Source organism: Canis aureus, chromosome 3 (assembly GCF_053574225.1).
Source record: "Canis aureus isolate CA01 chromosome 3, VMU_Caureus_v.1.0, whole genome shotgun sequence".
Lineage (NCBI taxonomy): Eukaryota > Metazoa > Chordata > Mammalia > Carnivora > Canidae > Canis > Canis aureus.
In genome coordinates, this window is record NC_135613.1 from 16343906 (window position 1) to 16371469 (window position 27564).

General features: G+C 44.3%; 1 protein-coding gene across 5 annotated transcripts in view; it reads left to right on the plus strand.

The window, feature by feature from the left end:
• WWOX (WW domain containing oxidoreductase) overlaps positions 1 to 27564 on the plus strand; it is a 946892-nt gene that overhangs the window by 596588 nt on the left and 322740 nt on the right. Inside the window, exon 10 of one of the 5 annotated variants that reach the window (XM_077890924.1) lies at positions 5298 to 5466. The exons of the other annotated variants lie outside the window; for them this stretch is intronic. Coding sequence (XP_077747050.1) covers positions 5298 to 5417 — 120 coding nt within the window. The 3' untranslated portion in view covers positions 5418 to 5466. Of the gene's footprint in view, positions 1 to 5297; positions 5467 to 27564 lie in introns of those variants that run through there. 5 annotated transcript variants of the gene reach the window in all.

Here is a 27564-nt window from a genome sequence, read left to right on the forward strand (position 1 = left end):
TATGATATTAAGTAGTTAAGTTTTGAGGGACTCAAAAAAGTTTCAACTGCAGCAGGAGTGGGGTGTGTTTGGTGCTCTCCAACCCCATGTGTTGTTCAAGGGTCAACTGTATAACCATTCTAGCCAAGTTCTCCTGCTTGAAATTAGGGAAACGTGGGTATTTGACCTCTCATTTGCTTTGACAATAGGGTTCTCAGGGCCCCTTAAGCCCCTCTAGAGTACGGTTTGTGCGCTAATTATCATCAGCCCACTAGGTCCCTCCTACCCTGCCCCAGTGTCCTGGGAGGCTAACCTCACCGGGCTCTGTTGGTCTCTCATGCTCGGGTTGGATTTACCAGTGATGGGCATTTACCCACAGGAATTCAGAACAAACCAGGGTGATGCCATTCAGTCCCCAGGCTTGCTCCCTGCAGGGTATGTGTGGACCAGCCTTCTTCTGTAGCAGGTTCCCTCTGTTCAGCTGGCAAGGGCAGGGAGCTCTTCCTTCTGTTACTAACCTCAGGTCACTGCACAGCACCTCACTGCTTCCCTGCACCCTGCACTGATCATGGCCAAGAGCGCCTTTATTAAATACTCCTCAGATTACCCATCTGAGTGTGCCATCTGTATCTTGCCAAGACCCCGACCCATGGGTAGGGTATAAAATCTCAGACCACAGCCCTCTTCTTGCCCAACGCATACACTTCCATGCAAAACACATTTATGGAACGGGGAAGCTGTGAAAGAAGACTTCCACTGAGTTATGGCTCATTTTCTTCCTCTGGGCTTTGATCCTTCTTTCCTGTTCTTTTAACAAAATCTGGAAAGGAGCTAAAGAGCTAAATGTGCAACTGTTGGGGTGCGGCCAAGGGCAGTTGCCGGCAGACCTCTCATCTTGCTGCTCGGCTGCCTACAAGTCCACACTCACAGCTGGCCCCATTTATGCTTGGACATAACCTTGAGAATGACTTTGAAGTTCTCTTCAGGGCTCAGAGGCTGTCTCCCAAGTAGATGTTCCCAAGTCCCCTGGGTGACCTTGTGTGTCCTTCCTGGGATATTGCACAACCATCCTAGAGTTATTAGGCCACGGGGTCCCAGCCAGAACATGACAGAACTATCCGGGTGTCTCTCCTGCCTTTCCCCCGTGGAATCACCTAGGCGATTCATGCTCCTCGAGATGAAGGCAGAATCCAGTATGTGTTGTTTTAATCAAATCCTGAACTTGACCCCTTCCGATAAGCCCTCAGATATGGAATTGGTGTAAAATGTGCGACATTGGCCAGGTCCAGGAGGCAAGAGCAAGAGGTACCCTCCTCTCTTCCAACATCTGAATTCCCTGAGAAATAAAACTATATGAACACTCACTTCATTTCTCCTGATAGATCGAGGGCTCCAGATGTAAGCTCATTGATAGTCTTGGTGTGTGCTTCAGTATTTGTGCTTTTAATAGATATTGCAAGTGTGTTTAATGTGAAAATAGAAACAGAGGGCTCTTAAAAGAGCTTACTCAAAATCCTGCCAATTACTGAAGTCTACCAGACAAGAAGGAGCCACTTTTTTTTTTTTTTTTGATACAAGGGGGAAATGTTTCCACAAAAGCCCTGGCCTTTTGTCTTTAAAAATATTCATCTCTTGGGTACTGAGCTATAATAGTAAATACAGATGTAGCTGCATCACATTAAAAGTACAACCAAATTGTATGTAGTACAATGTTCAGGGCACTGTTGTGTCACTTTAAAACGTATGGTGTCACCTAAAAGCATGTGATCGTTAAGACGAAACTGTTACTGGCTCTGATTTTGTAGCTTAGTGTTTTCAAGAAGGTAATCCTTAAGTCAAAAGTCATGGGTGCCAAGGTGCTCGTGTGTGTAACCTGTTTTAGCTTCCAAAATTTCTCATCACCTGGTTACAAATATCTGAAGGCAAGAAAGAGCCAAGATTCCATCACAAGTCCCAAAGTAAGTTATTATTAGCCTAAAACAAGCAAGTAAATAACTCGGGCCCAAGCCACTGCCCAAACGGGTCCTGAGCTGGCTGGGGGTCTAACCAACTGTTCCCAATCCCACCCTGCAGTAACGGTGCGGAAATGCAAAAGTCAAACTGTCCATAACCCTCTGCAGCCCCTAGTGGAGCTAAGGAATTAGAAGTTGCTCAAACCTTTTTCCCATTGCCAGTCTTTCTTAAACATTAGCTCTGCTCCATTTTTTTTTTTTTTTAAACTCTGATTTGCAAAGAATAGGGAAGCTTAGCCAACTGCAATTTCAAAGTATTGCCTCTTAAGCCCAGGCCAAGTGTGTAGACTTGATAGAATTCTGATTAATGCATCTTATTACATTAATTTTCGGAGGAACCCAAAGGCATTTCTCCTCGTCCTAGTGTAGCCTGGGCTGCCAGAAGCGTTTGTCCACTTAAAGAGCTAATATCTTCAGCTACCAACAACCATAAAACTGAAAATCTATCGGAAGAGTTGGCTTCTTTAGTTGCGCATACGGCACAGTGCAAAATAGATATAGAACTTGGCTGAACTCTGCTTCAAATTTGCCAATCAAAACTCACGAACCCACGCCAAGTTGGCTCCAAAAACTCCTGCTTAGTGCCAGCACTAATTATGTCAACAAAGAATTTCAAGTTTAGCCCCTGTTACGTCCTGCACTCGTGGGCGTCGGAGATGAGCCTTTGGTGTGTAGGCAAATGGGCCATGCTCAGACGAGCTCTGTCTTCTCCTGGCTCCCTCTGAAACTCGCAGGAGCTCCCCAGGCCCCAACCCTCTCTGCCCCTCTGAGGCACGATTCTTCACCTTCTGGCTGCGGTGAGAAAGGGTCTCTGGACGTTCCAATCACTCAGGCCAAGCCTTCTTATCAAACTAGATAGTTTTCTTTAGAAATGAGAACCCTTCTTGAGTTTTCCAGGGAGCCGACTCTGAAGGGAAGTGTATCATGCAGAACTTTTCATTTTAGGCTCGCTGCCTGTAGAATGAAACTGGGAAAAAGTCAAGTTGACAGGCAGCCGGACGAGGGTCTCAGCTGACCTCGTGGAGAGCTCCAGTGCTAAAGGGGCCCATGACAGTGGTAACCACCATTGGGCTAACCTAGCGAGGCCTCTGTACCCTGCCTTGACTAGTTGTTGGGCAGCTGCCCCAAGAAGGATGTGACTCTGTGTGCAGTTCAGGCAGTCCTGGAGGGGCTGACAGCTGAAGGCCCTAGGCCTTCCTGGAAGGGAGATCTGGGCCACACACCAGTGTCTACCCACTTGATACTCCAGCCCTGCCTCGGCCCTCTCACACCATTACCTCCTCCAGCACACAAAGCTCTCCTCTTTGGGGTAGGACTGGGGTGAGCTGCTCTGTAGCCCTGGTCCATCCAGACTTTGAAGTATATTAGAAAGCCCTGGAACAAGGCCCACCTGGATTCGAGTGTTGTCTTTACTACATAACTAGCTTTCTAGCCAACACATTAACTGTGCGCGGCCTTATTTTCTACTTCTCTGAAATGGAGCCATTCAATCTTAATTGTAAAGTTTGCTTACGTCTAAGTGAGAATCTGGCAGAAATGCATTAGCATGGCAAGAGGGAGTATAAAGTGTAGGTTAAATGCATGGGATAAGAGCAGGAGTCAGGAAGCCCGGGCTGTACTCTGGTTCCTAAATTGAATGTCCCTGGGCAAGTCACCTAATCTCCGGGAACCTCAGTGTGCTCTGCTCGGATGGAGAGCTGTTGTGAAATTTATATGGGAAATTACATGGAAATTGGAGTGGGTGAGGAACGCAGCACTCTCCCAGTCCCACAGTGCTCATTATTCCCTCTCTGAGCATTTACTCTTGTGCATTCCCACTCACTCCCACCCACCAGCCCAGGGCTTAGCTCCTTCCAGCATCTCCTCAGCCTTGTGGGTCCTGGGGAAAGTGAGCCAAGCTCAGCAGGCAAGTTGTAGTGAGCGGTCCAGTCAGCCGCTGTTTATTAATGCCTCTAAATGTCTTCAGTGACCTCTGTGTGCTTGAGGACCACAAGCCCCTAGCATTTTCATCCCTCAGGGGAAGCTTGGAGGCATCTCTGATGACGATTCAGGGCTCAGGGCTTGTGAAGCAGTGAGACTTCAACTCAACCCTGGGTCTGCATCCAGGACTAGTAATCTCTTATGCTCTTAGTTTAGTATCAATATCTGTAAAATTAGAGTGATAATGTGGTGGAAACAAAGCAAGTATGATCTCTTTCTTATTTGCAACCTTTATCATTCCTTGGACACCTCTGAGCATCTGTTATGGACTTGTGCTCTACTAGGCATTCCAGATGCACAAAGATACAGGCCCTGCAGACAGAAGACATAAGAGAAGCCCCCAGCCACTTAAGCCCACGTGCCAAAATAGAGCAGGAACCACAGTGGGTGCCTGTATGTTTTAATGGCCAAAGAGCCAGTTGTGCAGTACAGGGATGTTCTTTCCCACATGTGAGCTGAAGCTTTGGCCACCACAGACTTCGCATGCCCAAGACCAGTGGAAGTGGTGCCATCAGCATGCTGGAAATAATGATGGTGCCAGATAGACCCAAGGGTATTGTTTGGGGACACCTAATTCACTTTTCCATCCTTAAAATCTTCTAAACTGGTGATCTATGAAGTTCTACTTGGCCCCCTTTGTATTAATAAAGTTGACCACTGACTACCTATCCAGGCAGTTTTTCTGTGGATCAGTGGAACAAACTCAAAATTAGTGTTACCTCCCACCCAAGATATGCTGAGAATCTCATTGAAAGTAAAAATAGTGAGCCTCTCCTCAGGAAAGTGCATTCTGTTTTAATACTAACCACACTGCCTGTCTGAGTTTCCTTGGGCTGCCATAACAAATCACAACAGATGAGGCAACTTCAAGAAATAGAAATTTACTCTAGTAGCTCAGGAGGCCAGAAGTTCAAAATCAAGGAACCAGCAGCACTGATTCCTTCCAGGGAGCTCTGAGTGAGAATCTGTTTCTTGCCTCTCTCTTAGCTTCTTGCGTTGTCGGAAACATTGACGTGCAGATGCATCCTTGCCTCCAATCTCTGCCTCTGTCTTCACATTACCTTCATCTCCATGTCCCCGTATGTTCCCTTTGGTCTCTTATAAGGATACCAGTCATTAGATTTAGAACCCATCCTAATCGAGTATGATTTCGCCTCTATCCTTTATTATATCCACAAAGACTCTATTTCCAAATAAGGTCACGTTTTGAGGTTCTCAGTGAACGAATATGAATTCGGGGGAACACTATTCAGCCCATTACACCGCCTTACACATGTGTGGGTCATTTCTCTCAGCCTTTCTCACTTGGCATCTTCTCCATGTCAGGAACTGAGGTTTCACATCTACCCAGCCATCCCCTATGGTGAGCCACATCTCTACCTGATGAGCAAAAGAATAAGAAAAGTGGAGAAACTGAGACCCAGACACACAGACCAACTCGCCTGAGGTTACCCAGCTAGTCACGATGGAGGCCGGGTTGGAAGCCAGCCAAACCAGCCAGGTCACCCAGTTTAGCCTTCTTCCACCCTCCCATCCATCCCAGGGCGTTTTATTTTGAAAACCCAAAGCCAAATAAAGCAAATGAATTGCAAGTTTGTGAAGTGCTGCATTTCCCACCTTTGCCCATTGTGTCGTCTTAACAGTGACCAGAATGTTTGTCGTGCAGCTGCTAGGAGGGCTGTTCACCTCCAAAGGTGTCACAGGGTCAGTCTCAGTTGACCCTGAGCCCAGTGGTACTTTATACTCATCTGTTGACATGTTTATAGTTTTCAAAGTTGACTTCAGGAAGCACCACGGTGTGTGACATTTCACAGATGAGGAAGAGAGGCTTGAGGAGGTAAGTCGTTTGGTGGGATTTAAACTCAAATCTCTGTATTTCTGAAGCTGGACTTAGCCTTTGAGAAAAGGCCAAGAAAGTACTCAGAACAGTGCCAGACACAAAATAGATGCTCAGTAAATACCAGGGAAGATTCAGGCTTCTGAGTCCAAAGTATGCCATTCCTATGTTCAGCTCAATTTTTAAATATTAAGCAAACAAATAAAAGTAAACAAACAAACAAAAACCTCTTTGGTATTTTCAAATAGAAAAAAAACAACTGGGGAAAAAAAAAAAAAAAACAACAACTGAAAATCCCCATTTCCTAACAAAAATTTGAATATTTTGGAAATAAAGTCTTCAGAGTCTAGACGTTGACCAGAACCAGGAAGCACAGTTTTCCAGCTGGGTGGCATATGGTTCGGGATCCTGTGATGGCCTTCCCTCCTAGAGCGTTAGTTACCTTGCAGGCCAAAGCTTTTTATAGACACCATCGTTGTTAAACCGACACCTAGGATTTTTAAGCTGGAATCCAAGGGAACCCGAATGTTGGGGAAGATTCCTAAGGAAGCCTGTTTTCTCTTCGAGGATGAAATGAAATGGAAAAATAATCCCTAAGAGGCAGCCATTTGTAAATTAGGAAATGAAAGGGGCAGAGGATCCTAAAAAGGAACATCATAAAGGGGCTCAATTAAGCAGAAGGAAGTGGAAAAAGAGAAAGGGGGCTTGCATGTTGTTTGTAAATTTGCGAACAAATTCTGTTACAGAAATATGGGACTCATATGCAACTAGAAAAACAGGGAAAGGCCTTTTATTGCATGCTTAGAAGTTTGAATACACTTTCAGTAGCTCTTCGTTATCTCAAATTAAATCTTAAATTGAGCTTGTGGTTCTGTGAATTAATACCCCGGCCTTTCAGCCCCGCTGCTGAGGTCATTCAGATCTAATGGTGGAAATGGTCACAGGGTCAGCCCCTGGTCGCCACCGTATAGAAACGCCTTAATGATGCCAGCAGATGTTTGCATTCTGCAGCTGGGGCGGCTGGGGCAGCGGGGGACTGGGGCAGGGGAGGCCCTTGGCAATCACATTATTGTACCAGCGGCCTGCGTGAATGAGGAAGTACGGAATCCCACGCCATCCCCCCGCCCATTCCACGTTGGAACAGGAGGCAGGTGCCTCCTAGAACAGGGGGAGATGTGAGGGAAGCCGCCGCCACCTCAGGGTTTACGGTGGTGACCCACCTCTCCGGATGCCCCGGGACAGGGGCCACCTGTCCACGTCAGCACAGACCTCATTCGAGAGAGATTCCATTTCTCTGACATCACAGACACTGTTTGGTAAAACAGCCTGGCCCCTGGTGTCAGGGAGTTTACATAAATGTATGCATCGATCGTTGCAGACGTGTGCGTTTACCGATAGCGGAGAGCAAGCTGGTGTGAAATAGGCCAGAATGAGCATTTTCAAGGAATTCCTCAGCTTTGCTGTTTCTCCCTCAGCCCCAGTCTTCCTCTGTAAATGGAAACTGTCATCCTCGATACCCCACAATGGGCCAGACACGGAGCCAGGTTTTAGAAGCCATCCCTCCTTAGGACTAGCCAGCCAGGTTCAAGTGAATTCCCCCAATTTTACAGCTGCTGGAAAGGACGCCGGAGAGCCGGAGAGCTCGTGGTTAACAGCTTTGTCAGGGGATTTGGCTGCAGGTGTCTCTGGGGGTTGCAGCAGCTTTACTGCAAAGCCCGGTAAGCATCATCGAAAGGCTAAAGGAATGTGAACCGGAACAGCTGACCCTCTAAACCAGTAAGTGCTAACATAGTTGAGCACCTGCTGGGTGCCAGGCCCCGCGTGAAGAGCTTTACACAATGACGGCAGGACAGCCTTTGGAGGGGAGGTGTGCTGGTCGGGCCCATTTCACAGATGAGGATAGTAAAGATCGTTGGCATAAACTCACTGAGAAAGTGGTGGGGCTGAGGCGTGTGTGACTCCAGGGCCGGGTGTATAGTTTCTAACACCCAACTCTGTTCTCCAGTTTTTTTTTCCCTCTCAAGCATCTCTTGTTCGCTCCTCCACCAGGGAGACTCGTGGGTGAAAGAACCAGGAAAGGGTGGGTCTGCGGGAACCAGGTGGAAACCATATCCACCGGCCCGCGTTGTCTTGGGACAGGAGCCAGGCACATGCCCGCCTCCTTGTTAGGAGTGGGCTCTGGGTGGATTCATCTGCCAGCGTGAGGGGGCTGGGCTGGCTGACAGGATGGGGGGGACAGAGCCACAGTGGAAATTGTCAGGTCGTGAAGGGGAATTAGCTTCTGGGTGTCAATAGGTGCAAATTGCTGCAGGCATTGGCAACTGGGAGCCCTGGTGTCTCTATTAGCTCCTCAGGCCATGAGGCCTTAATGACACCCCTGCCAACAACACAAGAGGCAGCCTGTGACAGTAGGGAAGAGGGCTGCCAGCTAATCCAATCTGAACACCCCACCAGGGACCTGGGGACACCAAGGCCTGGCTCCTGCTCCCTTGTCACAGCCACAGCAATGATGACAATAAAAGAGCAGCTTCCAGGCCAGGGGCAAGAGAGAAGGAGGAGATGCTAGGACTCACATTTTGGCAACGCCTGCTACACACAGGGTTCTGACCTCATCAACATCACCGTTACTGTGATCTGCAATCTATGGGATGTCTACAATGGGCACAGCACTGCGCTGGGCACTGTTAATTATCACCGATACATAATTATACGTAATATTTTATAATGCTGTGTCTTATTTATTTGGGTCATATGCACCAAATGCTATTAGACACATATATTAACGATAGCCAATTAATAATAACCAACAATAATGATAACCAATAATAATATTAATATATTAATAATAACCAACATATATTAATAATAACTGTTATTATATGCCAAGCCCTGACTATGCTCTTTATCAATTACACTATACTGTGTCCTGGTTAAGTTTTATTAATTGCTGTTATCATCATTGTCTCTCATCCTCCAACCCTGTAAATTGGGTACCATTACTATTTCTGTTTTATAAATGAGCCACGTGGGGTACCAAGAGCTGGATCTGAAACCAAGTGATGGTACTGTCCTTTGAGTAGTGTTTTCTGTGTTCCGTATGCATACTTCCATTTAATCCTAAATCAGATTAGAACCGAGCTTCCCAGACATCACAATGCGTCAGGATCACTTGGGGCTATTTCTCAGACCTCATCTCTATGTTTCTGTAAGATTTAGTTGGTCTAGAATGGGACCCAGGAATCTGAGTGGTTAACCAGCAGCACAGGAGTCCTGTTGCTAGTGATGCATGACTACATCCAGAGTGCAGTAGGTCTAGAGCAAGTGTCAGCAAACTGCGGCCCGCGGGCCAAATTCAACTGACTGCCTCTGTTTTAAATAAATTGTGATTGGAATGCACGCAGCCTTGCCTGATGGATGTCCTTTTGTCTATGGCTGCTTTCAAGCTACAATTTCAAGCTTGAATTGAGTGGTTCCCACGGAGATTCGCCAATCGGAATATTTACTATTTCACTTTTTATAGGAAATATTTGCCAACCCATGGTCTAGAGGATTTTCTAGAGGCCCAGGCCTGCGTTGTCAGGGCATTGGAACCACATGAGGCATAAGCAGCAAAACTTAAAAAAAAAAAAAAAAGACCATTCCTTTAGCCTGCACCAGGTTCTGTGCCGAGGATTCTGGGATCATTCCCATTCAATCCCCTGATAGGTTTATGGGTCACTGTCCTCCCCAGTCCAGGGAAATGGAGACTCCCAGAGGTTGAGAGTACCTTTGGGTCTCACAGCATGTGAGGGCTGGAGACAGAATCAGAACTCCCAATTCCAGAGCCTCTCCCTCCTGCTAACATCTTTCTTGGGATATTTTTGTTAATAAGCAAGCTGGTGGCACCAGAGCGACCCACTCTCCTCCTAACACCGGCTGGTATACATGGTGGTCAGCAGAGGTGAAATGACATGAGGTGTGGGCTTCAGCAGCAGCAATAATGACAAGAGGAGGAGGGGGAGGAAGAGGAATGAAGGAAAGAAAGGGAAGAGGCAGGCAGGCAGGTATGACAACATTGCAGCCATTATTTCTAGATGACAGGCATATGGTATTATGTTATTTTCTCTACTTTGGGATGTGTTCTAAAATTTCATAATTAGTATCCAGCTATTGATTTGTATATATCATATATTTGTGTGCACACACACAGTCTTAATGTCTACTTGCTCCAAAGAAAGTACCACACATGGCTCGGGTTTTCCTCTGTCTCTCTCTCCGTACACCCCCCACCTCTCTCTCATTCTCCCATATCTCCCCTGCTCCATGTGCCTTTTTTTTTGTTTTTTCATTAAGAAAATGGTAGCACCGATCTGACTATTTCCCTGGCTTTCTGAAGAGGCCTGAGAATTACAGTAAACAAATTACCCATTACCAGGGAAGCCCTGTCCTCCCCCCACCCAGCAGATTCCCAGCATCTTCTTTCACCTCTAGGAGATATTCTCCAAGGTCACTAAATTAAGCCTTCAGACAATCGAAAAATTGAATCTCAGTACATCTATTTTCCTAACAAAATTTCCGCAGCGCCGATTGGGGCTGACAGGTGCGGCCGCGCAGCTTTCTGGGCTGTTCAGGTCGATTTGGCCGAGCGGGACGGCATCAGCTTGTATTGGAGGGAACATCTGAGCAGCTCAGGGCCCCCTGGGAGTCACAGAGCTCCTTCCCTCCTTGCCACTGTAAATGACTATTTCTGTCGTTCTCGGAGCTTCCTTTCCTCCTCCTCCTCCAGCCCTGCCCTCACCCCCCACGGTCGCCAGGTCAGGCGTCTCGTCTTCAATTATTTATCAAAAAGGCCATCGCAATCATTGCAAACACATTTACAGGTATCTGGAAACCGTGTTCTTTTTAAGGACACTAATGATGCAGCCATAATCATGATCCCTGTTGGAATAGAGGGACAGGATGTAATATTTGGGGAGTGCAGGCTTTGCTCCAAGCCCCCCAGGCCTTGCAGCTGCCACAGCCTGGCTGGTGGAGGGACTTGCCGAGGTGGGGACCACTCAGGATTTGGAGCTCAAGGAGCTGAGCTCTCTGACAGCGACTCGGGAAGTCAGGTCCTCTATCCTGGCTTCATTTCCTCATCTGCAAGCTGTGTCTTAGCCAACACTTTCTACAAGAACACACTTGCACTCCTGGGGGTCTGGGACACCTCCTGAAGCAGCCCTCCATGAGCCTCTAAGATTTACCTTCAAAGCTCCAGGAGAAGCCTGCATCCTATTCAAAATATCTATGTTCTTATATGTGTAAAAATGATGTGTTACTTTGCTTAGCTAAGAATAAAACCAATGCTCTAGGAGGACACATTGAGTTTATCCTGTTGCTTTGGGTGCCCACTGACACCCCACCTGGGAGCCCAGGTCCCCAGCTGCACAATGTCCACACTGTTGACCTCCACAGTAGGAGGCAGGCCACATGCTGATTAGGCATAGGGCCTTGGGCCTGTCACTTAAACTTTCTCTTCTTGACTTTCTGCTCATCTAAGAAAGAGTGATCATAACACTATGTATATTTTTAGGACCATCAAGAGGATCCAATAAGATAATTCTTATAAAGCCAAGAGCATCATCCCTGGCATATAATAAGTGCTCACTTAATTTTAGCAAAAATAATGATTACTACAATTATATCTAGAGCTTTAAGGAGCATCTGTCTGTAGCACTGCATGCCAAGCCCTAGAATAGAATCTCCCAGAAAGATATAGGAGCTGGTAGGGCTGGAGGTTGGGGATCCCATGTCACAGGTCCTAATGTTGTCAGTCCCTGTGTAATTTCTGTTTCTCAAATGGCCACCCTCTTGCTCACGGTGATAGCTTTTTATGTTGCTTCTTTCTCTTCTTCCTGGATTCATGTACTCATCCCTGCATCTTTGTGGCAGTCACCAATAGCTGCCTAACGAATTACCCCAAAATTCCATGGCTTCCAACAATAAACATTTATTTACTATCTTAACAGTTTCTCTGAGTCAGAGATGAGGAAGTAGCTTAGATCAGTGGTTCTGGCCTCAGGTCCCTCGTGAAGCTGCAGTCAGGCTGTGGGCTGGGGCTGTAGTCTCTGAAGGCTTGATGGGGCTGGAGGTGTTGCATCCAAGATGGCCTGTGCACCTAACTTTTGGCAAGAGGCTCCCATTCTTCACCATGTGGACCTTTCATAGGGCTTCCTGGGCATCCTGATGATGCAGCCACCAGCAGGTGAGTGATGTCAGAGAGAGCACAGGGAGGAGGCCACAGCACCTTTTAGACATCAGTCTGGAACATCACACACCATCAGATGCTATAACTCCAGCTACATTCTGTTCATTGGAAATGGGCCAGTAAAGTCCATATTGAAGGAAAGGAGAACCTGCATCCACTATTTGAAGGGGGATGTTGTCAAGGAACTTGTGGGCATATTTTTTAAATCACCACAGTCTGCCACTTCAGTACCCCTGGCTCTCTTGAACACCTGACAGGTTCACTGGTCCAGCGCTTGGAAAAGGCATGAACTGTGGGAAAACGCCGCTGCCCCTTCCCTCCTCGTCTGGACAGAAAAGCCATCACCCTTTCTGGGGTGGTTCTGACTGGAAAGAGGACGACCCACAGGGACCATCTGCAACAGTGCAGTCAGGAGAGTAACTCCACTGGAGGAACCTTGAACTCCCTCCATCATATGAACTTCTCCGCAGACACATCACATCCATTTATGATCATTACAGCACTGGCTCGTGAACTCACCAATTTTATTTCCTTATTTTCCCTCCTGAGAGCAAGAAACCTGCTTTGAAGAATGCCTGCTTTAGACAGTGCAGCAGGTACCCCGATTGGTGTCTTCAACTGAATGAATGATGGGATACCAAAAAAACAAGTGACTGGGGTTAGCATTTTCTCTGTTTTTTTATTTATTTTTTTAAAGATTTTATTTATTTATTCATGAGAGACACAGAGACAGAGATAGAGAGAGGCAGGGACACAGGCAGAGGGAGAAGCAGGCTCCATGCAGGGAGCCTGACGTGGGACTCGATCCCGGGTCTCCAGGATCACGCCCTGGGCTGAAGGCGGCGCTAAAGCACTGAGCCACCCGGGCTGCCCTTCTCTGTTTTTTTTTTAAACATGGGTCATCAAGTCACACCTTGATGCACTGCTTCTTCCTCCAGTGAAACCCTGATTCTCTCTTCTCTTAGCAGTCGAATCACCTCTTCTTCTCCTACTGCCTCCTGTCCCTCTTCATTTTCTTTACTGGGAGGAAAGAAAAGCAGAGCACAGCACCTACAGCATGCAGCGACAACTTTGGGTGATTATAACCCAGTTAGGCTCTCAGCTTCTGGGTCTGATTTCCTGTAACTTCTCTTTCGTTCCTTGACTACATGTGTGTTCCTTTCTCCGGTGGATTGCTGGCGTGTGTGTGAGAATTGCAACACTGGGCGCCTGGGGGGCTCAGTCAGTGAAGTGTCTGCCGTTAGCTCAGGTCACGATCCCAGGATCCTGGGATGGAGCTCCACATCAAGCGCATTGGGCTCCCTGCCCAGGAGAGAGCCTGCTTCTTCCTCTCCCGCTGCCAGCTACTCCCCCTGCTTGTGCTCTCTCTGTCTCTCTGTCAAATAAATAAATAAATAAAATCTTAAAAAAACAAAAAACAAAAAAAGAATCTGCAACAACATATATATGGTACTTAGAGTTTTCATAGCAATTTGCTGAGCATTACCTGTGTACATCCTCTGTAAGATGGGTATGATATACCCGCTTTGCAGATGAAGAAACGAAGGCTTATGATGATCCAGTAAGTTGCCCAGAGTTAACCTAGCTCATAATTGAAAGAGGTGGCCCTCAAGCCAGAGTCTGCTGGCCCATAAATTTCGTGGTTTTGCACAGTCCCATACAGGCAGACTGTAATGTCTTTGAGGCTGGGTATCATGCCTTTGGCATCAGTGTCTTGCATATATTAGGGAGGCGGAATATTACAGTTGAACGAGTGACTACGGGAATGAGTGGAGCAGCCCTCATTCAAGTCAAGACGCTGCTCACACAGGCATCCCAGAGTTTGGCTTTCACATGTGCCTCAGTTAAGGACATCTGCAAGTTAGTATTATGAAGCCCAGCAAGACCGAAGATGCCGTGGCCTGAATAACAACGGGATGCAAACGCTCCCCTCTTCTCGTAAATCTTGTAAATCAGCATTGTCTGTGCCGAATGGGGGCCTGTGTATTGTGGTAGCGAACATCGAGAGGCCCAGAAGGCTGGTCTGGGACGGCGTCCCCATCGAATGCTGCCCTGTGCTAAGTCTGCAGAATATTTAAATAAGGGGTTAATTTATAAAGTGAGCAACAGGAAAGTTTCCAGGACTGCTGTGCGCGCGTCTCATAAATCGGCACAAATTGAATCTAGCTTTCTGTACCCGTCAGCTCCTAGGTAAACCAAAATTTATTGGGAGGTGTATAGGTTGCCATCCAAAGAAACATAGTAAATGAGAAAAGCGTATCCTCAGGAGGTCTGTAAACAAGGTATGAAGGCTGGCGGATGCAACCGGGGTCCGAAATGTAAAATCCCCACTGCCGTGGATTCGGAAGTACAAGTGTAGTTTGTCACACGTGGAGACTGGGTTCCAGGAACCCTTGTTCTATTCCTGAGCATTGCACTGACTTCTTAATAGACTAAAGATTCTGCGTATCGCCGGGAGAATTTATGGTACGGAGGGTGTGCAAAGAGGAATGCCAACCTCAATATTTTGCACGTGTCAAATTAGGAGATTAGTTTAGCCAGAACCAAGAATGTTATCCAATATAAAAACGTGAAGCTTTCGCGTGTATTAATATAATGACTATTTATAATAATCGTGTACACATGCTGCATTAGTCTGCGCGATTGTAATAGCAGTTCGTGTTTATTGAGGGCCTACCATGAACCACAACCTGTGCTGAGGTTTTTACAGACTTTATTTCCAGTCTTTTCAAGGACTCGATCCTTGCAGGGGGTTTCGTTTCGTTCATGTGTCCATTTTACAGAGAGGAAAGTGAAACTCCAAATACGAAGCCCAAGGATTTTTGGCTAACATATGGATGTGAGTCGATTTATCTCATTCCAAAAGCTATTCCTCGTCTTCTAATTCTTCTTTTCATTATCCAACATTGCCTCTCATTATTGCAGTGCTTCTTATTATCTAGAAAACAAGTGCCAGCATTCTGGTAAATGCCTTTGCCTAGCCAAATTATTTAATACTTTAATCTAGCTTTTATTCTATTAGCTACAACATTCAAATTGATGTGAAAAAAAAAATGCCCTCGGATTCTCTAAAACCGACATATTAATAACTGTCACTTCCTCCTGAAGGGGGCCAGCAACAAGCATAGCTTTAAAATAGGGAAACTTCCTTTAAAATAAAAAGCATCCCTGAGCATATTGGTGAGCAGTTGATGAAGCAGTTTCTTCATCTTCTTCTACGATGAAGAAAGAGAAAGTGGGGTTCTGTTGGACACACCGTGAAAGCAAACAGTGTGGACACTTAAGAAGGTTCACACAGTTTTTCATATGCAAGTCAGCTTAGGACCTTATAGCCATCCTATTGGCTAAACCAATTATTATGCCTGCATTTTATAAAGGAAGAAACAGAGAAGTTAAGTAACTTGTCTAAAGTCACACAGCAGCTCCAGGATTTATCCTTCACTAGTTTGACCTCATGAAGAGGTGGGCAAACTGGACCAAAAAGAGAAAAAAAATTTGTTTGTTGTTTTTAGATTTTACTTATTTATTCATGAGAGACACACAGAGAGGGGCAGAGACACAGGCAGAGGGAGAAGCAGGCTCCATGCAGGGAGCCTGATGTGGGACCCGATCCCGGGACCCCAGGATCATAACCTGAAGCCAAAGGCAGACGCTCAACCACTGAGCCACCCAGGCGCCCCCAGAAGGAGAAATTAACATGGCAAAATAAATGAATAAAGCATTGCCAAAATATTGCCAGGAGATGTATAGAAAAATCTCTTGGACTCCTTTTAGTAAGAAAAGAGGCAAAATTCAGATCTGATCATTCAGTATTCTTAGTGTTTTTGTTTCTGACTTTTCAGGAAGGCAAGCATCTCACTTAAAGCCTCAGATACATTTTAGACAAGTGTCAAGAAAGCATAAAGTTCTTTTCCTACCTACGCTGCCCCTCCTTCAGAGCCTTGTTATTCTTGTTCCCTTCGATGTATTTCAACTCCAAAATACACTGTGACATGAAAATTGTGTATTCAGATTGTTCTATTGATTTGCTGAGAAAGTGACCTTGTATGTACACATGAAAATGAAGAGATCTATACCGCCTGGCCTCTTTGTAAGGATATGAAAACAGTCCCAGAGAACAGGTATCCGTTTCATACCGAGCCTCCCTCTTCCTTTGCGTAGACCGTGAGCACCCAGGGAGGGCTTCTCAGAAGGCTGTGCAGGTGTGGCCTACATGAGGACATTGGCAGAGGATGAATGTGGGGCCTGGAATCATGTCCTCCATTTGCAAAAGCCCATGGCACTGGCCAGAGGTAGATTCCCTTTACCATGTGGCCAGTGGCTTCTATAGGACTGGATTTTCCTTTTGCTAACTCACCCAAGGGTGCACCAGCACAGACCCAGCGGGCAGCGTCCACCACTGCAGTGAGCAGGGAACCCACTGTGGTACTTCCAGGCACCTCCACCACTGCCACAATCAACACGTCACACTTGTAGATGGGAAGGAAAGGGAATGAGCATCCCTGATGTCCAGGCACTACACCAGGGCCTTATAAATTCAGTGCCTTGTTTAATTCTCCAAAAAGCCCTTGAAGTGGGTGGCATTAGGCCACTTGCCGGGTACAGAAAGTGAGAAGCAGGGATGTTATAGCAGCTCGCCTAAGGTTAGGCAGCTTGTAAGTGGCAGAAACGAGGCTGGAACCCAGAATTTTTTATCTAAATTTCAGTCTACTTAACTATTCTATACATCTGAAGCCCCTGTGGTTTGGATCCCTCATCACAGGACTGAGATGAAATAGAATTTCTTAGCTTAAGGAGCCAGGCAGTAGATGGGCCTTTGCCAAGCACTCCCTATCCCCCCTAGAATCAGGGGTTAGCAGGAAGAGAGGAAAGATGGGAGACGAGGCACAGAAGAGGAGAGGTTGGGGAGAGTAGAGGTTATGCCCCAGAACGTAGATGCTGCTTCTCCATCCTACACAATGGAAACCAGAGCCCAGGGTATATATTAACGAGACGTTCTAGAATCACAAATTGCTCTTTGCAACTTAGGGAAAAGAAGAAGAAGGGATAAAAAAAAAAGAGAACCAGCACGTGCAAACTTATAAAACGGTGAGCTGTATGTAAATGGCTTTTATTATAACTGCGAGGCTGCGCCAGAAGACTGGAGCTGCGTAAAATGTCACTTGGTCTTATCACGGTTCATGGAGATTACCTTTCAACGTGAGTTTCATTTCTTCCAACGCTTGGAGAAGCGAACGAGGCAGTGACTCCTTCATTTCCTAATCCTCGCCAGCAACTTGCTTCTTGCTCTGTGTTTTGTGTCATTCTGTATGATACCGCATCAAGGCAATTCATGGTAGCGGTTGAACCAAAAGCAATTTAAGTCAAAAATGGACAAATATGGATGTCATTTATAAGGATTGTTCAAAGGCCTTTGACATTCACTCAAAGCCTGAACACTTCTTAGGAGTGAGACGCACTTTTTTTTTTTTTTTTTCTCCCAGCCCCACAAGATTGGAGATTTAACACGGACCGTTTAGTGAGGTGTGTGCATGGTTCTTGCCTAGAAACCATTTCTTGGGAGAAGTGAGTGTTTTGTAAATACCGAGGCGAGAGAAAAGATTGAGTGATTGAAAATCAAAGGAAGGGAATTTCAAGGTGAATTTGTATTTATTGTGTTGATTTATTTGCAGTGATAATAGCCACATGGATCACATACTTTGGGAATATCGCATATGGAGGCATGGTATTACAAGTGTTACATTTAATTTAGTTAATATTCACAATCATAGTGCATAGACATATAAATATTAAGGCAAGTTTTACCATCCCTGTTTTACAGATGAGAAAACTGAGTCTCAGAGACCTACTCAAAGGTACAAGATAAACTTCCCTTGGGTGGGAGAGTTCACTCTGAGTGGCTGCAGAGTTCTTTTTACCACACCATTTCGAGATTCAAGAACCTCTGGCAAAATTAGAAGCCAGCAGCCCTGTGTTGGCCATGTCCATCTCTCTCTGTGTCTGGGGAGCTGGGGAAGGCAGGTGGCTTGGGAGCCTCCTTGTTGGACTCTGTGAGGCTGTGCCTTTGGAATGTAGCTTTTCACGTTCTGTGGATGGTGGAGAAGTGGAAGAAAGCAGGTCAGGGAGCTGCAAGTGTGCTTTGTTCGCCCCCAGAAGCAAGGCTGAGTGTCATCAGAAAGTGGCTAGTTTAGCCATTGCACTGCAGAGTTATAGAAACACTCCCCGAACCCCAGAAGTGAAGGAGCACCTCCCAGGAGAAGAGGCGCCTTTAGTGGCTTCTAGAGATTGAATAATACAGACAACTCTTGGAACAACTGAGTCTTTGAATGGTGAGGCTTTACACATACACACGGTATATTCTTTGGCTGCAAAAGAACAGTAGATGAATGGGGATGAAAAGTCAGTCCCAAAAGGTTCTATGCTGTATGATTCCAGTTACATAACATTCTTGAAATGACCAATTTATAGGAATGGAGAACACATTAGGATCGCCAGGGGGTAAAGAGGAACAGGGGTGAGTGGGGTGACTATAAAGAGCAACATGAAGGGACCATGGTCTCTAACTTGACTGTAGTGATGTCACTTTGCTGGTTGTGATATGCCAGCCTACTTCTATGAGTTAGTACCCTGGGCAGGAATCTAAGTGAAAGAGAACTGGGATGGCTGTATTATTTCTCACCACTGCATGTGAATCTACAATTACCTCGAGATTAAAAATTTGATTTTAAAAAAATGACAGAACATTTCAGAAAGAAATTTAATAAGAAAAAAATTTAAATCACTCATGAGCCCTCTACCCAGAGAACTACCATTTCGATTTTGTTGTGTGCTCACTCTCTCTCTATCTCTCTCTCTCTCCCTTCCTTCCTCCTTCCCTCATCCTCTCCTGTTCATACATACAAAATGTTGTTACACCTTGTCTAGCTCTAGGCTTCGTAACATTGAACTTTTGCATCTTCTCAGGGAGGTCTGAAGGCTATGTTTAAACCTGCTGCTTTGGCATTGATTTTGATGAACAGGCAGCGATGAGCTTGCCCCTCCAAGGAGCTGAGGAGCTGTGCATAAGGAATAGATGCATTTTATGAGCAGAGCTGCAACCACCCCCCTCCCCCCAGAATCACTAATAGGTGTTAGGATTTTGCAATAAATATTACTTATGGCTGTTAATTGAACTGAATCCCAGATTGTCAGGACATGCTTACTTTCTCATTTTAATTTCTCTGGGTTCTCACAGTTATGGAGGGGGAATACAGAGAATAAGGTTAGGTTGAGGGGGCAGCATATCCGATATGTAATCATCCCTGGCTGATGTTCCTGCCAAGAGTCATACTTGGTTAGGGACACTAAAATGGTGCTGAGGAAGTGCATCCAGTAGCACTCCCATCCCCACCCATGGTGCACTGGAGATCATTTCTCCTGGCTCCTTTGCTTCCAGGCTGCTTGGAGTGACCTCCCACCCCCAGGTGCTGGCTTCATGTCTAGGCAAGTAAAAGCAGAAAACCTAAGTTATCTTCCTTTTATTTTTTTTAAGATTTTATTTATTTATTCACGAGAGACACAGAGAGAGAGAGAGAGAGAGAGGCAGAGACACAGGCAGAGGAAGAAGCAGGCTCCATGCAGGGAGCCCAACGCGGAACCCGATCCCGGGTCTCCAGGATCAGGTCCCGGGCTGAAGGTGGTGCTAAACCGCTGAGCCCCCCGGGCTGCCCTTATCTTCCTTTTATTGCTGCTTATTAGCTGAGTGATTTGGACAAGTTTCTTCATTTGCTAACCCATCACCCCTTGCCTCCCTGAGCCTCAGTCTCTTCATCTTTTTGGTGGAATTCTTAAGTTACTGTGTGTTTGGAACTTCGGATAAATTGACACATGTGAACATGCTTTGCAGATACACAGTTGTATTGAATAGTAAGTTATCATCATTATGGAATAGAAGGGTCCCCTTGTCTACACTGCCTCCCAGCTGACCCTCATTGTGGACTCCTAGAATAATTATTCAGTGTAAAGTAATTACCATCACTAATCCTGACTATACACATGCATAAGTCTGTGACACTGTACAAAGTCTTGAACTTCCCTGTGTCTTGCTTTTCTCATCTCTTATTCTTATTTTAAAGAGAGACTGTCACATGGATTAGGTGGGAGGAGGTGTAAGGCATAACACAGAGTAAGGACTCAATATATCTTTGATTGACTAATTCAATAACCCTCCAAACAGTAAATGCCAAAGAGCTCATGGCTGTGCAGTATAGGTTATAACAGAGGGATGGATGGTGGCATGGTACCACTCCTAACGAAGTGTGTCATTTAGTTTTTCTATGGTGCCAATGGTTTATTTTGCATTGTCTGAATCAGCATGAAGCAGGATTCCTGTATAGTCAGTCTCGAGGCTCACTATCTAACCTGGTGCCTCCCCACCTATAATGTGCCTACAAATCACCGGGGGCCCCAGGATCTTGTTAAATGTGAATTCTGGTGTAGTAAGTCTTGGCAGGGCCTCTGTGTTTCTTACAAAGTAATGAGCTTGAGGTGATACCACACTTTGAGTAGCAAAGGTCTGGATGTAGTTCTCAACAGAGCAGCAAATCTTAGAAATTTGTGGAAGCATTTTTGGTGGTCTTTGGCATTTAGTGTTTGGAGTCCATAAATCCATCATGTGATGCTATGGACAGTCCAATACAATAAAGAATTACCCACATCCTGGTAACCCGCACGTGCCATTTAGACCTTTATGTCAGTGGAAAAACTTATTTGCAGTGATCGGAGCCCAGAATTCACTCTGCTTTGCACAGGAACACGTGTACTGAATCTCCTAGAAATGCAAGTGCCTTCTAAATCAAGGAGATCGTTCAAAACTCTACTAAGATCTGGTCACCATCTTGAAAAATCATGCAATGTTTCATAGTAGTGAGTCACCGTAACATGTGGCATATCTGCATTTGTAGCTGTTATACTCATGGTGATTAAGCAGTAGTGCAGAGGAGCTGCCTGCTACCAGCTCATGTGAGCAGATTTTTTCCCATTGCTTCCTAAATCTGCATTCCATGATGTCATGTTGGTAGCACAAGATTGACGGAAGTGAGAGTATTTACACCATGGAAATTGGCAAATGCTACCAATTTTGGTGTATATGTATAAATGTGTGTGTGTGTGTGTGTGTGTGTGTGTGTGTTTCCTTCCAGAGATCTGGTTTACCAATACTATGTCTTTGTAAAAATATATTTGGTCCTTATTTCAAAATGCCAAATATAAAGAGAACATATCAACAAAATTCTGTTGAATTTTCATTTATGTTTCTCGAATCCAAAGGAACAAGTAGGTGCAAACATTTGACTTGCATTATAGGTTTCTGGTATAATCTTGCCCTTTTTAAAAATGCATATTATTTTATCCATTTTTTCTCTATTTAAATTTTTTGTTAATTATGTATGTAGATAGATAGGTTATGTTACTCATTAATTTCATTTCAGGACCCTAATAAGGAGTTATAAAATGTTTCTGTTAAACTAAGGGTCCTGAATTGCTGGGCTTGAGTAGCACTGATCTAATTAACCACCTGACAAAACCTGCAGACGTGGAGGAGACCCAGGTCTCCTCTTGGGGAGAAACGGTGTAAGAGTCACATTATAAAGCCAAGTCATCGTCAGCACCTCCCCTTCAAGGGTGCCTGGAAAAAGTGTGCTGTAATCTGGGATTGGAATGAGCAGCAGTGCGTCTCATAAAATAATCCAAAGGGAGTTCATTCTAAAACAAATTCCACAATGCGGGCATTGAGAAAGAGGAGGAGAAGGAGGAAGAAGAGGAGGAGGTAGTGTGGGATAAAGGTGAAAGTGGGTGCAGCAGACTCTAAGATGATTGGGAACACTGTATATAAAATACAAGGAGTGATGAAGACAGGCTTAAAAGAAATATTTTACTCAACAGAAGGAAAGAAATATGGAATAGAAACCTAATTTGCACACACACTCATATACACACACACAGACACCCCCCCCTCACAGGACTGGCAGGTGGAGAGGCAGTTTTTAACAGGGCCCGCTATCTCTCCATAGCCTTCTGTTCAGAACAAAAGTGCTACAAACATCACACTAATGCTTGGGCCTTTGCTTTTGGCAACCATTCCTCTTTTACATTTTTTTTGGCACCATAGAAATGTTTCCATAAATAGTGCATTCAGTGGAGTGTGTTACTCTATTACTGTCAGCTACCATAACAGTAGAGGAAAATTCAATAAACATGAAAGCTAAGATCAGAACACAGAAGGCTCCCAATCCTACATCCTTCATGAACTTGTACCTTTAAGGCACGTAACCTTTCTATTTCCTCACCTATGAAATTCTTAGCTTCTAGGTTGGCGAAGCCACCCAGTTCAGTACCTGATTGATAGTAGCTGTCCATGAAATTTAGGACACACTCATTATTACAGTGGCTGTTTTGTAGACTTGCAAAGCCAAGTGCTCCTTCCTACATTGCTATGATGGGACTACCCAGCTCAGGGCCTGAGATTTCCCTGAGCTTTGGGTGTTAGCAGCCTTTGCATGCGACAAACCCACGAATGAAATGTTGTGATTCTTTGCTATGGAATAATTGGAAGTCACTTGCTCAGCTAGAGCCGGGAATCCAGCGTAAAGGAGGAAGTAAAAATGAAAAGGCATAAATATGTGAGAAAGTTAGCAAATCAAAGTAATTGAGGAGCAAAATAATTCATTCCCTCTCCCTGGCTCAGCATGGATGCAAATGATATATCATTAAGTAAGTCCCCAACACAAAGGCAGCCAGCATAACTGTTGCATCAAATATTTAGCCGGAGCCAAGAGCAATTTTTTTTTATTATGTTTTTTATAAGTTTGATTTACTAACCTTCAGTGCGATCCCTATTTTTAGAGGTTGGCTCATATTTTTAATTTGTTTTCTCTGAAGCACTGAATCCTTACTAGTGTTTCAAGCCGTCCACTCGGTTCCTAATGGCAGAGTAACACTGAAAAGCATAATTACATTTCCTAATTATGTGTAATTAGGCAAAACCCAGATGATGTATTCAATGTGCTCTCAGAATAGCCAGGGGTCAAGGACTGTTGGAATTCACTAACATTTTTATAAATAAGCCAGTGCGTTATTTAACGGTGGGGTCCAAGGTGATGCTGGGTGCCTTGTAGACCAATATAATGGTTGAAATATATAGCATTCATTTATTTAGCCAAGTAAAACATAATTGATTCCCCCACCTCCTTACCCCACTCCCCCTTTTTAGAACCAGTGTTTAGATTTGCTATTCTTAGCCCAGGAGAGGCCCTCTAAACTCAGAACCATAAAGTTCTGCTAACTGACAGCCTAAGTGATATTTATTTTTTCAAAGCTTAATCCTTTTGAAACATGGAGAAATAAATACATCCTCTTATCTACCATATGCCTGGGATGGGAAATAAATTCTTATTTCCCTGCAGTGTGGTACCAGTGGGCTACAATGAATAATTTGGGCAGTCTCACTGCAGATAATAGGGAAGCCTTCTCTATTACCAGTGATAATTATGAATCTCATAATAGAAAACATCCCAAGCCCGAACATCAATCAGGGGAGATAAACAATGGGAAATGATAGGTATACAAAAGGAAAATATGGAAGGAAAGCCCGCAGAAATTCTGGTGGGGTCATAAATCATAGAGTCCAATAATTTCCATGCAATTAATGTCCTCAAATTAAAACATACATTTTTAAAGAAAAATTTTGTACGTTTTTCAGCCCGGCAACTGGATGTCTTATGAGATTCATCTAGGAATTCCAGAGCTGTCCTCCCTCCTGAGTCTTATGCCTCCCCTTGCTGGAGTTGGCTGGAGCCCCAGCTAACAATGTCACCCTGTGCGCTGGCCTGATAATCTCACTGCAGCCCACTGGGAACCATACACGAGGATGTCAGAGCTAGTGGCATCTGACCCTTGGAATCTTTAGCCTTCACCGAGCAACGAAGACTGGCCTATTGAGGCAGGATGTCTAAATTTCTTTACAATCTGAAAGACTTGTTTCCAACCATGCAGACACAGCCCAGTGAAGCACTTGGCAAAGCTGCAGACAAATGGAAAACCTTCATTCCAGAGGGTCATGGTCTCCTCCTATTTAATAGCCCCGCATTCATGCACTTTCCTCTTATCTTACTGTCATTTGATCAAGTCCCAAGGTACTTCGAGGGACTTTTTTAAGAAAATAATAAAGGAATTCATTTATCACAGTGAGAAAACACTGCCTATTAGTCTGCTGTTGCTGCTGAAAATGAAATTTAAGACCATTTGGATAATTTATTTACTGCATCATGTGCAAAGACCAACAAGATTTCTAGCCTTTCCCCTTATGGGTCTGCATGTAGAAATTCATGAACCATGGCCCCCACCGACATGAATTCAAGTGGCATCTTTCCCCTCCAACTCTGTTTAAGGAGCAGGTCAGAGATTTGAGTCAATTGTCAAATATGTTCTAAAGGCCACAAAATGTGCTCGTGGATTTTGTTTTACAGGCTTAATATAATATTTTATAAAATGTATCTTTAAAGAAATATATAATTTTCCCCCCAAAGCAAGGGTTTTCCCATGCCATATAATTTGCTAAGTGTGGCTTTGCTGCATTGTAACCCATAATTTACAGTCAGCCTCCACAAGGCAAAAAATAACTCCAAGCTATGATTAAGTAAGTAATGGACAAGGTAACTAATATTCCCGGAAGGATGGCCTCTCAGACACTCATTTTAAGTGACAAAATGGTTGAAGGTTGAGATGTGTAGTCCTGTACTAATTTAACCAAGTTGTGGGGGAATCAAGAAGCAATATTATAAACTGGCAGATCTGGGCAGTTGGTACATGGAGCTGAGCGTGGATGTTCTCTATGCACATTTTAATGAGCCTGTGCCTCACTTTCCCCATTTAAAGTAAATGGGTTTATGCCTAATTGTGCCACCAGTTTTTCCTATAAAAGAATTAACTTGGAAGGAGTGTCCTAGTCCAGTCTCAACCAATTCTGAGAAGGTGATCTGTGCCGCGTGGATGGAAGAAGCAGGGCCGAGTGGAAAAATCATAGACTTTGGAAGGTTTTGCCTTCAGGAGCTATGACCTTGGGAAAGTTTTTGTTTTGTTTTGAAATAAATTTCAGCTTACCGGTCACAAATACAGTACAGAGAGTGCTATACACCCTGCATCCAGCTTCCACTCACAGGACACATTTTTTCCACAATAAGAAATTAACACTGGCATAATGCCTTTAATTCAATTAAACACCCCTGTATTTGCATTTCACTGGCATTTTCATTAATGCTCTTTTGATGTTTCAGGATTCAACCCAGGGTGCAACTCTGCATCTATTGTTGTGTTTCTCCAATCTCCTCTGATCTGTGACAATTTCTTAGTCTTCATGTATTCTTGCCATCAGGGAAATACAAATCAAAACCACAATGAGATACCACCTCACACCAGTGAGAATGGGGAAAATTAACAAGGCAGGAAACAACAAATGTTGGAGAGGATGCGGAGAAAAGGGAACACTCATACACTGTTGGTGGGAATGTGAACTGGTGCAGCCACTCTGGAAAACGGTGTGGAGGTTCCTCAAACAGTTAAAAATATACCTGCCCTACGACCCAGCAATTGCACTGTTGGGGATTTACCTCAAAGATACAGATGCAATGAAACGCCGGGACACCTGCACCCCGATGTTTATAGCAGCAATGGCCACGATAGCCAAACTGTGGAAGGAGCCTCGGTGTCCAACGAAAGATGAATGGATAAAGAAGATGTGGTTTATGTATACAATGGAATATTACTCAGCTATTAGAAATGACAAATACCCACCATTTGCTTCAACGTGGATGGAACTGGAGGGTATTATGCTGAGTATTCTTTTATTTATTTTATTATTTTTATAATGACCTTTACACCCTGAGGAATATGGTCAGTTCTTTGATAGAATATTTTCTACTTGGGTTTGTGTGAGCTTCTCCTGCTTATAGTGAAGTTATGCATTTTTTGGCAAGAAGACCCAGAAGAGAAGTGGTCTTCTCTTCTCAGTCCAGCATATCAGAGGACACACAGCATCAAAATGTCTTATTACCAGTGATGTTAACTGTGATCTCTTGGCAAAAGTGTTGTCTTTTGGACTTAGCCACTAAAAATTATTATTTTCTCCCTTTGTAACTAGTAAATATCTTTGGGGGGGGGTACTTTGATACTATTTCTCCTCGCATTTTCATCCACTAAAGTAAGCATCCATCTATTGATCTTGCCTACAATTAATGCTATTATGTTCTAAAGGTGATTTTCTTTATTTTCCTTATGCCTTTTACATTTATTCATCAAAGTATTTTCCATTGAAGGCTATCCCTTCTTCTCTATTTATTTAATTATATATTCATTTATATCAGTGTGGACACATGAATTTTCATTTTATTCTATGGGTTATAATACAATAATACTGTTACACATTCTGTCACTCATATTATTCCAGCTTTGGCCACTGAGAGCTCTTTCAGGCTGGCTCTTGTGCCCTTTTGACACACCCCATCCTTTTTTTTTTTTTTTTTAAGATTTTATTTATTTATTCATGAGAGACACAGAGAGAAAGGCAGAGACACAGGCAGAGGGAGAAGCAGGCTCCCTGCAGAGAGCCTGGTGTGGCACTTGATCCCAGGATCATGATCTGAGATCATGACCTGAATGAAAGGCAGACACTCAACCACTGAGCCACCCAGGTGCCCCTCACCCCATCTTTTTTGAGCACTTCCTTACCCTTTTACTTTATAAGATATTACAGACTCATTTCCTTGCCCTCATCTTGGAATTAAGTGCTTTTCCAAGGAGCCCTGGTTCCTCTTAGTGGAGAAAGGTATTTAGAAACCAAGATCTGAGTGTTAGGTGTGCTGATTACTGCTGGGAATCACTGCCTCCAAGACTTCTCAATGGACAGAGTTTAAAAATATTTGTATGGATACTATCACAAACATACAAACATATCTCTATTTCTGTGTCTATGTGTGTGTGTATTATATATTTTAATGTATTGATATTTATATTCATTTATATGAAACAAAATTTAATTATTTGTTTTTATTTGTATATTATTTTTTTGAAAAAAGATTTTATTTATTTATTTATTTATTCATTCATTCATTCATTCATTCATGAGAGATACAGAGAGAGAGAGAGAGGCAGAGACATAGGCAGAGGGAGAAGCAAGCTCCCTACAAGGAGGGACTCAGTCTCAGACCCCAGGATCATGCCATGAGCCAAAGGTAGATGCTCAACTGCTGAGCCACCGAGGGATCCCTGTGTATTAAAATTTATAGTACAACTATGTATTTATAATACAAAATCTATATTAAGAATATATAAACCCATTTATATATTTTTTAAATATTTTATTTATTTGAGAGAGAGAGAGCATGCACGCATATGAAAGGGAGCAGAGAGAGAATTTCAAGTAGACCTGGTAATGAGCATACAGCCTGACACAGGGCTCAATCTCACAACCCTGAGATCATGACCTGAACCAAAACCAA